Source organism: Electrona antarctica (genome assembly GCF_951216825.1).
Source record: "Electrona antarctica genome assembly, chromosome: 11".
NCBI lineage: Eukaryota > Metazoa > Chordata > Actinopteri > Myctophiformes > Myctophidae > Electrona > Electrona antarctica.
In genome coordinates this window covers 32,606,919-32,621,918 of record NC_136792.1, presented here as the reverse complement: position 1 = coordinate 32,621,918, position 15,000 = coordinate 32,606,919, and the positions used below count along the sequence as shown (strand labels likewise).

At 44.4% G+C, this 15,000-nt stretch overlaps 1 protein-coding gene across 1 annotated transcript in view; it reads right to left on the bottom strand.

Moving 5' to 3' along the window:
- Positions 1 to 15,000, bottom strand: part of veph1 (ventricular zone expressed PH domain-containing 1) — a 143,889-nt gene that overhangs the window by 80,741 nt on the left and 48,148 nt on the right. The window contains exon 6 of the mRNA XM_079513815.1: positions 2,884 to 3,047. Within this exon, the coding sequence (XP_079369941.1) occupies positions 2,884 to 3,047 (164 nt within the window). The remainder of the gene's footprint in view (positions 1 to 2,883; positions 3,048 to 15,000) is intronic.

Below are 15,000 nucleotides of genomic sequence, written 5' to 3'. Positions count from 1 at the left end.
CATACACGCACGCACAAACGTGCACACGCAGTCACGCACAGACATTTTGCAACATTACATGCCTATTGTATGTGTGTGTGTGTGTGTGTGTGTGTGTGCGCTGTTGTCAGAAGGTGAGAGGAGTGAACTTTGACTGAAATGAGAAACCTGACTGTGACTGATATTCACACAAAAGGCTGACTCTAAAACTGTGTGGATAAAATCTGTCGCTCTGCATTTCCACCGCATGATCTGATTCTGAGGTATTCTGAGGCTGCGTGAGACAGGCTTTTGGGAAACGGGTTTGCTTCTAAATTACTTCATGGAGGAGGCCTTACGTGCGCATTTCCCGAAGCCAGTTAATGAGACACGTAAGGCTGTGCTCTGCAGAATCTACGCATGTTGGTGTTTCCCAAAGCCAGTCGTAATGCCTAATTGGCTGCACCATACGTAACCAACTAGGCTTTCAGGAAACTGGTTACCTTCTACGTGCGGCCTTCTGGCGGCCTTCTGGGCATGTATCCATGCGCTGCACACCTGTGCAAGCTACGCACGGGACAACATTCTTTTGGAAAACCTGGCCATTTTCAAACACCAATGGGGTGGGGTGTTGTTGTTTGCGGTGCACATTCTCCTCTTAATCACAAAATAGACACTAAAAAGTTAATCAATAATAATTCAGCTCAGTTCATCAAACAGCTCAATACAATGAGAAAAAAAAGCCCACGTTGGGATTTCCCAGTTGTTAAACAAAATGCAAAACAAGGAAGAAAAGCTATTCCCAAACCACAGTTCAGGACAGGTCACACACAATAAAAAGAGTCTACTTTTGGGATTTCCCGTTTTAGAGAAAAGTTTAAAAGAACAGGATATTTACTGGATGACAGGAGGCTTGAAGGGTAAATTATGAGAGAATCCTGGTGAAAAAAACCAGGGCGATTAGCAGCAGGTATGATTTGGTCAAAAGGAATTCAATTAAAACTAAGAGCTGAGATGAGTCAACCCGGGGGTACTACTGTGTTGAGTCACTCCAGTGTGGGAAAATAAATGATTTTTTCAGGACATTAAGCACTGACTCTACTTTTTACTCAGTTCACAGAGAATTAAACTGGTTTATGGTGTGTGTGTGTGTGTGTGTGTGTGTGTGTGTGTGTGTGTGTGTGTGTGTGTGTGTGTGTGTGTGTGTGTGTGTGTGTGTGTGTGTGTGTGTGTGTGTGTGTGTGTGTGTGCGCGTGGTTGTGTGCGTGTGTGTGTGCACATGCATTGGTATGTGTCCTGGTGCCTGGCTGGCTGCTATGTGTGTGCACATTGGTGTGTGCGAGCAGGACAGAGATGAATTAAATGTGGTAGAGTACATGACCACCCTAGAGAAACAAAATGGCATAAAAGTCCAAATGAGCTGTCACAGATCTGCTGCTCCTCTGTGATTTCAACTCTCTCTGACCGCTTTCCTTTCATCAGGCCAGCTCAAGCCTATATAGCGCTCTATCCGCACTAGACTCATTTCCTTTAGTTATACGCACGCACGCACACACGCACGCACGCACGCACGCACGCACGCACGCGCACGCTAACACACAGACTGCAACATGTGCTGTATACTTGGTACTTTCCCTGCTCCGTTCCCTTCTCCAATATGTTCCACATGAGTCTGTGAAGAAGTGTTCAGCATTCCAACATGGGACATCTGGGAACTCCTGCTGCGTAATTCCTTCTGCGAAAAGCACCGCTCCGTTTCCTTGCTGCTGCTGAGTCTCTTCAAGTGATTTACACCAGTATGACACTGGTTTATTCCCAGCCATGGCAATATCAACAACTCTGGCAAGTTTTCAATCACATGATGTGTTGCAACTTGGCAAAAAAGAAAGAAAAGAAAACTAAGCTAACAGGCATCTAATGCATACATTTTAGCACACATTTTAGCCATAGAACAGAGGTCCTCAATCATTCCTGGATCAGGGCCCACGTGGACATCTTGAAAGCGTATGCGGCCCACCTATCTGACAGCTGTGCTAAGTGGTAGGAAATCAATGTGATCCCCACTGAAGCATGTCACGCTCCGTCAAAAAGATTCCTGAGATTCCTTAGATTGTATTCTATACTAGTTATGAGTGTGTGTTAATATTTAGTTAGTGTTTGATGAAACAACTGAGAATCCTATTCTGTTACAGAAGGAAAAAGAATCCAATGCAACACGACGTGGCGCTGATTATGTCCAACGGTAGTGCTGGGATCCGGACGCATGTGTAATGTGAGATGTCGTTAGGTCATTTTTAAGCCTGAGAATAATAGTAGATTTGTAGGCGGACATTTATTTTCTAACTCTAAATTTTTACGTTTAACTGAGTCTAAATTAGTTTTCACCATCAGTTGATGCTTCATATCCATTATCTTTTGAATAAAATTGCCAACCTCATTCTTTCACTTTTAATTTTGCAACACAGTTGTTGATGTGACGTCAGACTTATGTACTCTAAATTGTCCTCACAATGTCTATTTCTCAAATACGTGGGGGGTATATGTAATATAAGTACACGCACGTACGCACGCACGCACGCACGCACATACACACGCATGCACGCACACACGCACACACGCGCACACACACACACACACACACACACACACACACACACACACACACACACACACACACACACACACACACACACACACACACACACACACACACACACACACACACACACACACACACACACCGACATATACCAAGAGACCTACCCAAAAACCTAACACTATAACCGCACGCGGACGCAATGCCGGGAGCAACGCATGTCGGGAGCAACGGGTGATTTGCGCAGGTCATACTTTTGGTGTGTCGGGTAGACGTCTGCACCCCCAGATTTGATGTTAAACGCAACCACATGCACAAACAACACTCACCAGTGGGTGTTTCTCAGCAACCACTTGGATGAGCCTGATCAAGTGCTGCTGCTCTGGGGAGTCCAGCTGTGCCATCATAGCCGTCAGGTTTCCTAGGTGATGGTGGATGACATCTGGTTGTTTGGGGTACACTGATGGCAGCACTCGCAACAGCATGTGGTTACCTGTAGCAGACATGGAAGACAAAGAGAGACATACAGTGAGCATTTCTTTCCTCACTAGCGGTGCTGCATGTGTTTCATTCCAAGGACCCCCAGTTTGATATGCATAAGGACCCCATTTTCTAATATCTGTGACCCTAGTCTACACCAGTAAAATCAGCGTTAATTTAACACAATTTGTCAGGGTTACAGACCTGTAAGGGTCCATTTGGCTCCTGTATCAATCACTTCCCCAAGGAACAGTGGGTGTTTCCAGAACCCCACTTTGAGAACCACTGCTCTAAAGTAACATAAGTACTGTCTGTGTAGGGCGTACATCTGTGTCGTTGCCACAATGCCACGCCTGTGGCTTGGGTTCCTCTGACACTCAGGGGCACTGATTTATTGTAGAGAGACACACGATGGTAGAGCCGATGGAATTACTGTCACGGCAGAGAGATGACTGATTAATCCTATGTGCATACATTTTTGTGTGCACTGTGCAGTCAAACCCAGTTTAGAATCCAATTAGTTTGGATTCAGGCATTACCCACACCACAAATATTGATTTGTATAGCACCTTCCTTAACAAGGATACAAGGTGCTTTAACAAAACAAAATGCAGAAATACAACAGTAAAGGTCTTTGCAGACTGATGTGTTTTCCAGACAAACTGCAGAAAAAACAAGCGACGAGTTGCTGAAATGTCCAAAAAAGCTGAACAAAATTACATTTTACACTGCGTGAAAAGAGGAGTTAACGGGCAATTATGGGCACTAGATTTGCCCGTAAACCTCAAGTTTAGCAGGCATATACAGTAATATATATACGGTAATATACACACCTGTTGGTAAAATTCGGGAGTTTACCGGAGTTTGTTGGAAAGTTTAACGGGAGTTTCTTGTAATATACACATCCGTATTCCATGCTTTTTGCGCAGTGTTACTCTTGCCTGATTGATTGAATACTCAATTAACAGTCTGCTAAAAGTACAGTGGTACAGTTATTAAACTTATTATTATACAATAATGCTAAAAGGATAACACAAAATGCCTTGGGGGCTTGTTTCCATTGTGGTCCTATGTATTAATCAAGAGATAACATTGTCATGGGTGAGGTGTAGATTGAACCCAAAAGTAGATTTCAGAATTGAATAACAGAAAATGGCAAATCTTACAGTAAGTTGCAGGCAGGAGAACAGTAGTCCAAAAATGCAAAGCTTACAGTGAAGAATGCAGGCAGTAGAGCAAGTGGTTCAAAAATGTCATCTCTCAGTCCAGGTACAAGCAATACACCAGCAAGTCCAAGACCAAACATAAAGACAACAATGAATGTGTGAAATGAGTCCAGTTGTATAGGTGGTGGGTTGGTTGGTTAAGTGTCCTCAGGTGTGAAATGGGCATGGCACTGTTGAGGGACTGATGAGGGAGTAGAAACAGGTGTGTGACAAGGACTGAGAGATGGAATGGAACGTGGGAGTGGCTGAAGTGGGGACACTGTGGAGAGACAGACCGTGACAGACATAATACATTATATGCAAGAAACTATCAATACTAGGAGCAAGTACACATATGTACCAGTGTCCAGTAGACAAGACGAAACAACAATAAGTACCTTGAACTTTGAACCTGAGAAAGATCAGTAGGGCCCTCCCACGGATCTTTGTGTACACATTGCTTATCATAGGAAATCCTCAAATGTCCATTGTCCATAGAAAACCTAAACCTAAATGTGCCTGTGCATGTTAGCAGCAAGAGGTGCATGGCGCTCCTTTCGGTGTGCGTGACTCTCCCTAGAAGAGACTGCAGTGTTCCATGGATTCTCAGAATGTTCCCCAATTTGTTGTCAATATTCCATCATCGACACCGACACAGGATGAAGGAATGTCAGTGCTGACATATCTTTGGATATGAAACCCATTTACAAACCAGTAAGACCCACAGAAAAAGAACCCACAGCATTACTCAACAGGCCTTGACTCACGTATCAAACATCTTCGAATGATTCACATCGCTGAACAAAGTCTTTTGTCTGCCTAATGGTAGTGTGACATGTCATACATTCTAGCACCAATGTTTTTGTCCTGAAATGAATCAAATGTACTAAATTCAGAGCTAGTTGCAGCAAGTTGTACGACCCAAGAGGTCCAAACCATGGGAGTGATTATAGGTAGGAAAAAAAGAGACACTGGCAGAATATTCCTTGTTACTGTAATCAACAGCATGACATTCTTGCTTTGTCTGTTCATCATTGCCCCATGGTGTCTTTGAATTGTTCTTATTGGATGTTTCAGGAAATTGTTGTAGCCTACTGGCTTGTATAACACATAATACATTTTGGACAGACGGACGGACGGACAAACGGACGGACGGGCGGACGGACGGACGGGCGGACGGACGGACGGACGGACGGACGGACGGACGACGGACGGACGGCTGAAGTACCTATTGTACATTTGCATTTGTTGATGACATGTAATAATGTGTTAATATTCTATGCTCTGTTGATGAATTGAATACACAGGACCACAATGACACTTTACCTCTGTGGTATTTACATTTTTGACAAATAAAGTATTCAATCAATCAATCAATCAATCAATCAATCAACATGAAATACAAAAAAGCAACACATTCGGTTATTTCAGAGTAGCCCACTTAAAGTTGTTTTTATTTAGTTTCTTTGAAGCGATTTTGAGTATTTAGAAAAATGCTATATCAAGTGAATGTATTAATATTACTGTGCTGCCCGTATATCTAGTAATATTAAGATCGGGCTGCGTTTATGGCACATTGAGGTGGAACAACTACATCGTCAGCTTGACGATGTAGTTCGTCCGCCTGCCACGTTTGTTCATCCACCTGCCACGTCGGTATAAAAAACACAAATCCTAAGTCAGGTGCCCACTCGTCCAGGTGGTCACTTGTCCAGGTGGCCACGTATGTCCCTAGATGGCCAGTTGTCCAGGTGGCCACATGTCCCTAGATGGCCACTTCTCCAGGTGGCCACGTGTCCCTATAGATGGCCACTTCTCCAGGTGTCCACATGTCCCTAGATGGCCACTTCTCCAGGTGGCCACATGTCCCTAGATGGCCACTTCTCCAGGTGGCCACATGTCCCTAAAGATGGCCACTTCTCCAGGTGTCCACATGTCCCTAGATGGACACTTCTCCAGGTGGCCACATGTCCCTAGATGGCCACTTCTCCAGGTGGCCACATGTCCCTAGATGGCCACTTCTCCAGGTGGCCACATGTCCCTAGATGGACACTTCTCCAGGTGGCCACATGTCCCTAGATGGCCACTTCTCCAGGTGGCCACATGTCCCTAGATGGCCACTTCTCCAGGTGGCCACATGTCCCTAGATGGACAGTTGTCCAGGTGGCCACATGTCCCTAGATGGACAGTTGTTCAGGTGCCCAGTCGTTCTAGATGGCCATTGTCCAGGTGTGTGTGTGTGTGTGTGTGTGTGTGTGTGTGTGTGTGTGTGTGTGTGTGTGTGTGTGTGTGTGTGCAGTGAAAAGGCAGGGGCCGGTGAATATTGAAAATGAGATGATGCAGTTTGCAACACAGCACGTCTAGAAATTGCGCAATGAGTATTGTGCAATAATGGAGTTTCATGTATTGTACGTCGTGCAAACCAGCTCAGTGGCCTTGTGATTAGAGTGTCCTGAGACTGGGAGGTCGGGGTTCAATCCCCGGCCGGGTCATACCAAAGATTCTAAAAATGGGACCCAGTGCCTCCCTGCTTGACACTCAGCATCAAGGGTTGGATTGGGGGTAAGTCCCTGCGACATATTAGTGTCATGTCCAGGGGGTATCCTTGTACATCAAGCTGCCTCACGCTACAGAAACAGGAGATAGGCTCCTGCCCTATGGGCCTCATGGCTCGGCAAGGCTACTTACTTAAATGGTAAATGGTGCATTTATATAGCGCCTTTATCCAAGGCGCTTTACATAGATTGTGCATCAATTCACCCATTCACACACATTCATACACCGATGGCGGCAGAAACCATGCAAGGCACTAGCCAGCACATCGGGAGCAATTATGGGTTCAGTGTCTTGCTCAAGGACACTTCGACACTAACTCTGGGGGAGCCGGGGTTCGAACAGGCAACCTTGCGGTTACCATCCAGCCACTCTACCCCTGAGCCACCGCCACTTACTTTACTTACGTCGTGCAAGTACAGTAACGGTGCTCAAAGCAGCCTACAGTATGTCATAGGCAGAGCACTGAGCTAGATGTGTGCAACATAGAGTTAGATGGAGGACTCATGTGGTGTGACTAATACCTCCACAAGCAAACGGCTGCATACATATTATATGGGGCCAGTGTGAATTAGGTAACAAGATTGCTCCTCACAAAGTGTGTGTGTGTGTGTGTGTGTGTGTGTGTGTGTGTGTGTGTGTGTGTGTGTGTGTGTGTGTGTGTGTGTGTGTGTGTGTGTGTGTGTGTGTGTGTGTGTGTGCATCTGTGCTTGCATGCATGCATGCACGTACGTGTGTACTCTATGTACGTGTGCAGTACCTCATGTATCATGGCATCTGGAAACAATCTTACAGTTCCTGTGAAGGTGATTGTCTTTCTATGAGTGAGGGCCCTATTCATTACATACACACAGACAGTAATTGTCATCTAACGATAAATTCACCCTCTAGTTTCCAACTTTCCAGCTCCTGATTGGTAGAGAGGCAGGCAGTGCCATGGTAATGCAAAATAATGAACTCCTTATGTAGGTGAATGTTACTGTGTTGTACATGAAGTTTGGAATGTGATACCAGGTATGTTTGAGACTAACCATGCACTCTATCAATTTATTGGGGAGCAGGGTGCATGGCACTAGAGCCATTAATGCCAATCCCGATTTTGAAGAGTCCCATAAAAACAATATTTTGTAAAAAAATAAAATAAAATTAAATAATATTACAAAAGTTTTAAATCAATTTGAAAAACCCATATTTGAGTTTCTATTTGAGAAGGTTTGAGGTTTGGCCCTCACATCTAGAGTTTGGGCTGCGCTCGTCACATCTACAGTTCACAGTCCACCTTTGTTGCACCGCAAATCAGATTGAAAATAAATAAATAAAATTAAACTGTTGTAGTGTTGTAGTGTTGTAGTGTTCGAACAAACAGGAAGGTAGGAGCGCACACCAGTAGTGGGGAGGTGCTGACCGCAGCAGATAAAACTGACTGAGAAAGGAGAGAGGCCGCACAGCTCGTAGTCACGATGACAACACATTTTTATTTTTCCAACGTTTCGGCAACAAGTTGCCTTCTTCAGGGAATGTGAATCTTGTAGTTGTAGTGTAAAATAACATTTAACTTTAAAGGTATATTCAGTGATTTGACTTAATTCAAATATCACTTATTTTTTCTTTTTTTCTGGATAATCCTCCCTACTATAGAGTGTGCATACATAAAAATTGAACTTTATTTTCACTTCTAAAATATCTGATCTACAAGCTCAGATAAATACAAAATATTATCCAAACTTTCAGTTGATCCACATTCCTCCTGATTATTAGAAGTTTTCAATGATGTTAATACCCTTGCTAGATGTGTCAAAAATCACAAATACAAAATCCATAGTCAACAAGACATACAGAAATAAATACGCGGCAATAAGAACAGTAAAAACAAATAATTATAATACAATTATCAGCCACAAAGGAGTCTTGAGCCTGGAGTTAAAGATTAAATGGAGGGGAATGCTTCAATGGATCTGACAGGGAGGGGAATGCTGTTCCACGGTCTAGGCCCTAAGGGCATGCTGCCATACACACATCTTTGAAAAACACAGAGAAAGTTAGCTTTGACCATGAAGGTGAAGGTGTAGAATTTACACGTCTTTGCAGTGGAATGTTTGAGTCAGGAGACGGCCGTTTATACGCCATAGGAACAGACAAGTTGGAGGATTTATGGGTCTTACCTGTTCACCCCTGTTGGAGCACACTTAGTCCTCCTGTACCTTGTAATGTAGCCCTAAGCGCACCAACACAAAATGAGGCACTTACAACTACACTGTAAAGCTGCCAATTTGTGATTTTGTATCGCATCGCTCCCGACATGTTAATGTTTCTGGCGAAAGATAAACAGCGTGAGCTAATGCTAATACTAGCCGGTTGTTACAATGAAGGTCTCCATGCCGGTACCGCGGAAATGAATCTGCCCCAAACAAATCAGAGGTTTATGGGTGGCATACTGGCGCAGTACCCTTTCTCGCCACTTGGTGGGAGACAAAGAGTTAACTACTTGAACCCCAGCATCCCTATTCTGGGGGGGACCATCGACCGACAGTAGATCGGTTATTTCCGTCAAAGAGGTTTGGATCGCCAAAGTACAGTGCAAAACTCAGGTCTGTTTTACTAGAGAGGGTTTATGTCAGGGGTGTCCAAAGTGTGTCCCGCAGCTTCATACCTGAATAGAGGGTATGCGCATGCATAAAGTGAGTGAGAGATGGAAACTGGAACACTATAACATTGAAGCTGATAAATTATCTTTGTGGGGTTCTCTCTACTGCGGGGTCTAAAGAGGGGCGGGCAGCACTCATCACCACTGGTTTCAAGTCATTCGCTATTTGTCCTGTTCCTGTTTATAATAGCGTGAAATATCTTTAGCTGTCCTCCAGTTAACCTTACACGCTAATACTTACTGTAATACTGGATGTGGTTAATAGATGATCATCAGGTCAATATGCAATATGCATGCATTGTGTGTGTGTGTGTGTGTGTGTGTGTGTGTGTGTGTGTGTGTGTGTGTGTGTACACACACGTTACTTACAGTACGTGCATGTGAGCATGCTTAAGTCTTTCTGGAGGTCACATATGTACATATGTACGACGTCAGCGGAAATTATAGTCTCCATGGTTACTGTTGTCAATGTTGCTTAGAGGTTTGTGTATGTGGATGTTATACAAGTTAGTAAAGTTGACCTGCATGGAATAGCATGTACTGTGTGTGCGTGTGCGTGTGCGTGCGCGCGCGTGTGCGTGCGTGCGTGCGTGCGTGCGTGCGTGCGTGCGTGCGTGCAGGGGTGTTCTGTGGAATTCATACATAATTCAGACAGCTCATCGTGACTTCAGGAAAATATCAAGAAATGACCTTTTATTCTTGAGCGCACAAAGGAATTTCTCAGAGGTGACACAGATCTTTGACGCACTAGGAAACAAAAAGAAGAAGGAAACGGTCTTCCTACAGTTTGAGCAATTTTCAACCAAGATGACCATCTTACAGAATATAATGAAGTTACTGTATGAGACGATTTCTGCTTACGCTATGTGTACAGTTGGGTGCCACCGATATTGTCCCTTATCATTTGACCCATTTAGGCCTGACCTCAAAATTTTAAAAAATCCTTCTAAATCTATAATAAATAAATAAATATTTTCACGATTTAAAAAAAATAGCAGACCTACAAGCTCATAGCGCGCCACTCGGTGGCGCGCTATGGCGCGCTATGAGCTTGTAGATCTGCTATTTTTAAATAGCTAAATTATAACATAGTTTAAAACACCAAAAGGGGTTCCCACCCAAAATGGGTTAACTGTCCTTTTGCGCAGATCACGCAAACCTCAGCAAAAAGAAAAGGACAATATCGATGGCCTCCAACTGTATATATCTGGTTCCCATATTGGGGTCTGGGTTCTCCAGGGGGCCTTGGCTTCCAGGGGGTCCCCATGCAGCAAAATGAGGAACAGTTTGACCACGGTTTAACCACCAAATTATATACTTTGACTATTTGAAATTAGCCGATTTACAAGCTCATAATGTGTCGCTATATGAGACACGTTGTGAGCTTGTAGATTCAGCTATTTTTATATTATATATCTTGCATAATAATTGTGAATAACTTTTAAAATATTTAACAACACAAATCTTATCTTATGGGGATCCCATAAAATATTTTCAAATGTGAGGCGAATATCAATTTGGAGGTCCTTGACATGAAAATTAATGTTTTAGAACCACTGCTGTAAATATTCAGTATAGGCACAAATGACCCATAAAACCTGAAAAGGCAATTCTTCAGGTCACTGTTTGCCACCTCTGGTACCCATGGCACTGCAGCAGTCACTAACATAAACCACCTCTGGTACCCATGGCACTGCAGCAGTCACTAACATAAACCACATCTGGTACCCATGGCACTGCAGCAGTCACTAACATAAACCACCTCTGGTACCCATGGCACTGCAGCAGTCACTAACATAAACCACATGGTACCCATGGCACTGCAGCAGTCACTAACATAAACCACCTCAGGGAGCCATGGCATCATGTTCGTCCTTCGCAATTGACTTCATGTCTTGTGGGTGCGAAGATGGCTGATGAGGCCGATCCTTGCACGGAATGTCCTATTGCAGTGAGGGCATGTGATGGCTGCGGGCTGGCTGGGTGAGAGGGAGGAACTGGCTCTGGTCGGTCTTTCGAAGCTGACACTCAGTTCGGCTTCCTGGATGCGGCGCTTTTCAGACTCCTGTTTGACTGCAGAGCGCCAGTTGGAGCGGTGTTGGGCATCGGCCTCCCAGGTCTCTGTATCCAGACCACAGCTTTTGAGACTGGCCTTTAGGGTGTCCTTAGAGCGTTTCCGCTGGCCGCCACGTGAACGCTTGCCATGGTGTAGTTTGCCGTACAGCAGCCTTTTTGGTATAGGTTGCTGTATAGGTAGCCTATCTGGCATGCGGCAGACATGACAAGCCCATCTCAGCTGGGAATGCTTGAGCATGGCATAGTCACTACCATAGCAGTCACTAATATAAAACACCTTGAGCATGGCATAGTCACTAACATAGCAGTCACTAATATAAAACACCAGTGGGAGCCATGGCACTGCAGCAGTCACTAATATAAAACACCACTGAGCCATGGCACTGCAGCAGTCACTAACATAAACCAGCGCCGGCGTTTGTTACAGTACGAACAGCGTTTGTTGGAGTATGAAACGTGAGGGGAAATCATTCCACAGGACATAAATGCATAGATCAGCAGAAAGAGACTCCCAGAGAAGGAGTTTTATGATCTTAAACATTCCAAACTCTTCGGCCTTTTTCATTTGTGGCCTATAACATCACGGAGCAATGTCCCAATGCTTGATTTACCGGCCAACATCCAAATCTCCTGACTCAATTCATGGCTGGGGGTGAGTTGGGGGGTGACAGGGCTGCAACAGTGAAATGGAAATCTGGAAGGCGAGCAAAACATGTGCTAGAGAACCCATATCTTCTGGAATCGATACGTTTTTGGCATCATGGTGCATGTCATAGCAAATAATACCGTATAGGGGAACCTGGTTTCCAGCACGTTAATACGATTTATGAATATTGTGTAACCAATACTGCACATTAATTCAATTTCAAAACTCAAGTTGGTGTCTCTGTTCGTTATCCATTGAATCAACGCACGCACGCACGCACGCACGCACGCACGCACGCACGCACGCACGCACGCACGCACACACACGCACGCACACGCACACACAGAAACCCACCCCCCTGTTGCATTCAGACTGAATGACTCTACTGTACATACAGCACATCCTCTCCTATGGGTCTACTGTCTCTGTGGCTCTCTTTCTCCACCGCTCATATAGCAAAAAAAAGAAAAGAAATGTCCAAATGGTTCTTATTTCCCATTCCCCTTTACTCTATATCAGTGTCTCCAGTGATGCCTCAGCAATGTTAACAGAACGTATGAGGCTGAGCTGCCACAACGAGACTTACTGCTCAACACGCCACCTGTCTACTTAGCACCAGTCAACCACAGATGTACTGTAGACTAGAGCTGACGCTGTGGGATACTTATAGTCCCCCGGTGTATAAGCTCACTTTTAAAACCCACCACTTTAAAGCAGTTGATTAGATAAGACAGTGTCAGTGAGTATTAGCTCTTTATTGGTCATCTGAGGGTAGGACACATATTGCATAAAGGGTGTGTTCACAGTACTATCTGGACTTTATCTTATATTAAAATTGGCTTATGGCGGGCCGCATCGTAACCATGACATAAGGAGTTCCCAATGCAGCTACGCCCAAATATGTGAGTGTGTTGTCTAACCTAAATGTGTTGTCAAATACGCCAGTATCTATTATTCTATTATTCTGTCAATTTGTTTTGTTCCATTCATCCTTCCATCTTCAATCGCTTATCCGTAGTCGGTCGGGTCATGGGGGCAACAGCTCCACCAGAGAGCTCCAGACTTCCCTCTCTAGAGCAACATTAGTAACTTCATTCTGGGGGATCCCGGCAGATTTTGGAGATATAATTCCAGCTTCATCTCATCCTTGGTCTGCCCGGGGGTCTGCGTCCAGCATGCTGGACGTGCATTGAGAGATTCAAGAACCTCCCTATAGGGAGACGCTCGAGATGCATCCTAACCAGATGGACGAGCCAAAAACTTTGCTCCTTTCCAAGCAAAATAGCAACAACTGTTATTTCAATGTAGGCTAATTGATTTCATAGCTTTCCATGTCCTGGAAAGTGGAAAATAATGACTCATAGTGCACTCAGTAATCCCAGCATAAGATCATGTTCAAATTCAAATATAGGGCCTACATTTTACGGTAACCCACTCTTGGGGATTGTTAAGTAGTGACATGTGAGCTTGTAGATTTAGCTATTTTCACTATTTTAAGGCATTTCACAATAGGGTGGACACAGCCAGAGGTTACAGCTACCGGTATTTGGGGGTCCTTGGCACGGAAAGGTTTGGGAACACCTGCCTCAGAGCCTCTTTCTGCCAAGGTTTTTACTTCAAGCAGTCACTGCAGCAGAGTAAGTAAGTAAAGTTTATTCATAGCACCTTTCACAGACAATTACAGTCACAAAGTGCTTTAACAACAATAAAATTAAAACAAGTCAATAGTCAAAAGTCAAGACAAAATAGACAAAATAGAGACAACATTTAACATTTGAGGTGCTGAGCAGAGGTGCTGAGCACCTATTGTTCTGCACCTGTCTCCTTTTCAAGGCCCTCAAATGAGTTTTTCCTCATACCTGGGGCAAATAATCTCCACTTCAGTTGCACTCACATACACCAAACATTCCAGTTTTATTCATATCTATATCCTGAAGATCTTTACAGAAGGGTTTGTTGATATGTATCAAGAAAAAAGTGGAATGTCCGCACACGATATAGTTCTGCTCCCCGTCCTTTTTATTTCAACCTAAATACAACAACGTTTTGCCCCTCCAGGCTTTCTCAACTTGAGATGCTGAGTGCCAAGCAGGGAGGCACTGGGTCCCATTTTTCACAGTTTGTGGTATGACCCAGCCAGGGATCGAACCCCGACCTCCCAGTCTCAGGGCGGACAATAGAGTAATAAAGGATAGAGGGCGGACTGCCCCGTCCCCTACTATTCATTTCCATGGAAGTTTCTCAGTGGCGTTTTGAAGCACCTGGAAGAACGGTCTACTAAATGTTTTCGATTTGGACACCAAAATTTGGTGTCCAAAATGCGGAAGTGCTCAATGTTAAACCCGAGCTGCACAGGGTTTCCTCATGCTAAATGCAGGGGCCCGCCTGCATTCTCAGCTCTAACCAGTAGGGCTCAGCGCTTCAACGCTGGCCAGCCTTTCTGGGGGCTTGGGGCGGACACACTAACCACAAGGCCACTGAGCTGGTACACCTGCCATGTCTCACCTTAATCAATATTACAACAGGGAGTGCAACCAATGGATTATGTAGGTGTGTTTATTTTCTATTTCACTATGAGCCATTACCAATAACAGCTACTCTTTGCGTAGATACGGTAGATGACGTGTTTGTATATTCAGTAGGCTATATGTATATCGATTCAGACTCGGTTGAATTCCAACAAAAATAAACAATGTCATTGGTTATTATTCGAAAACAAGCCACAACTGTTGGATCAAAGGGGGCAGGCACAGAACCACCATGCATTTGGAAACACACACACACACACACACACACACACACACACACACACACACACACACACACACACACACACACACAC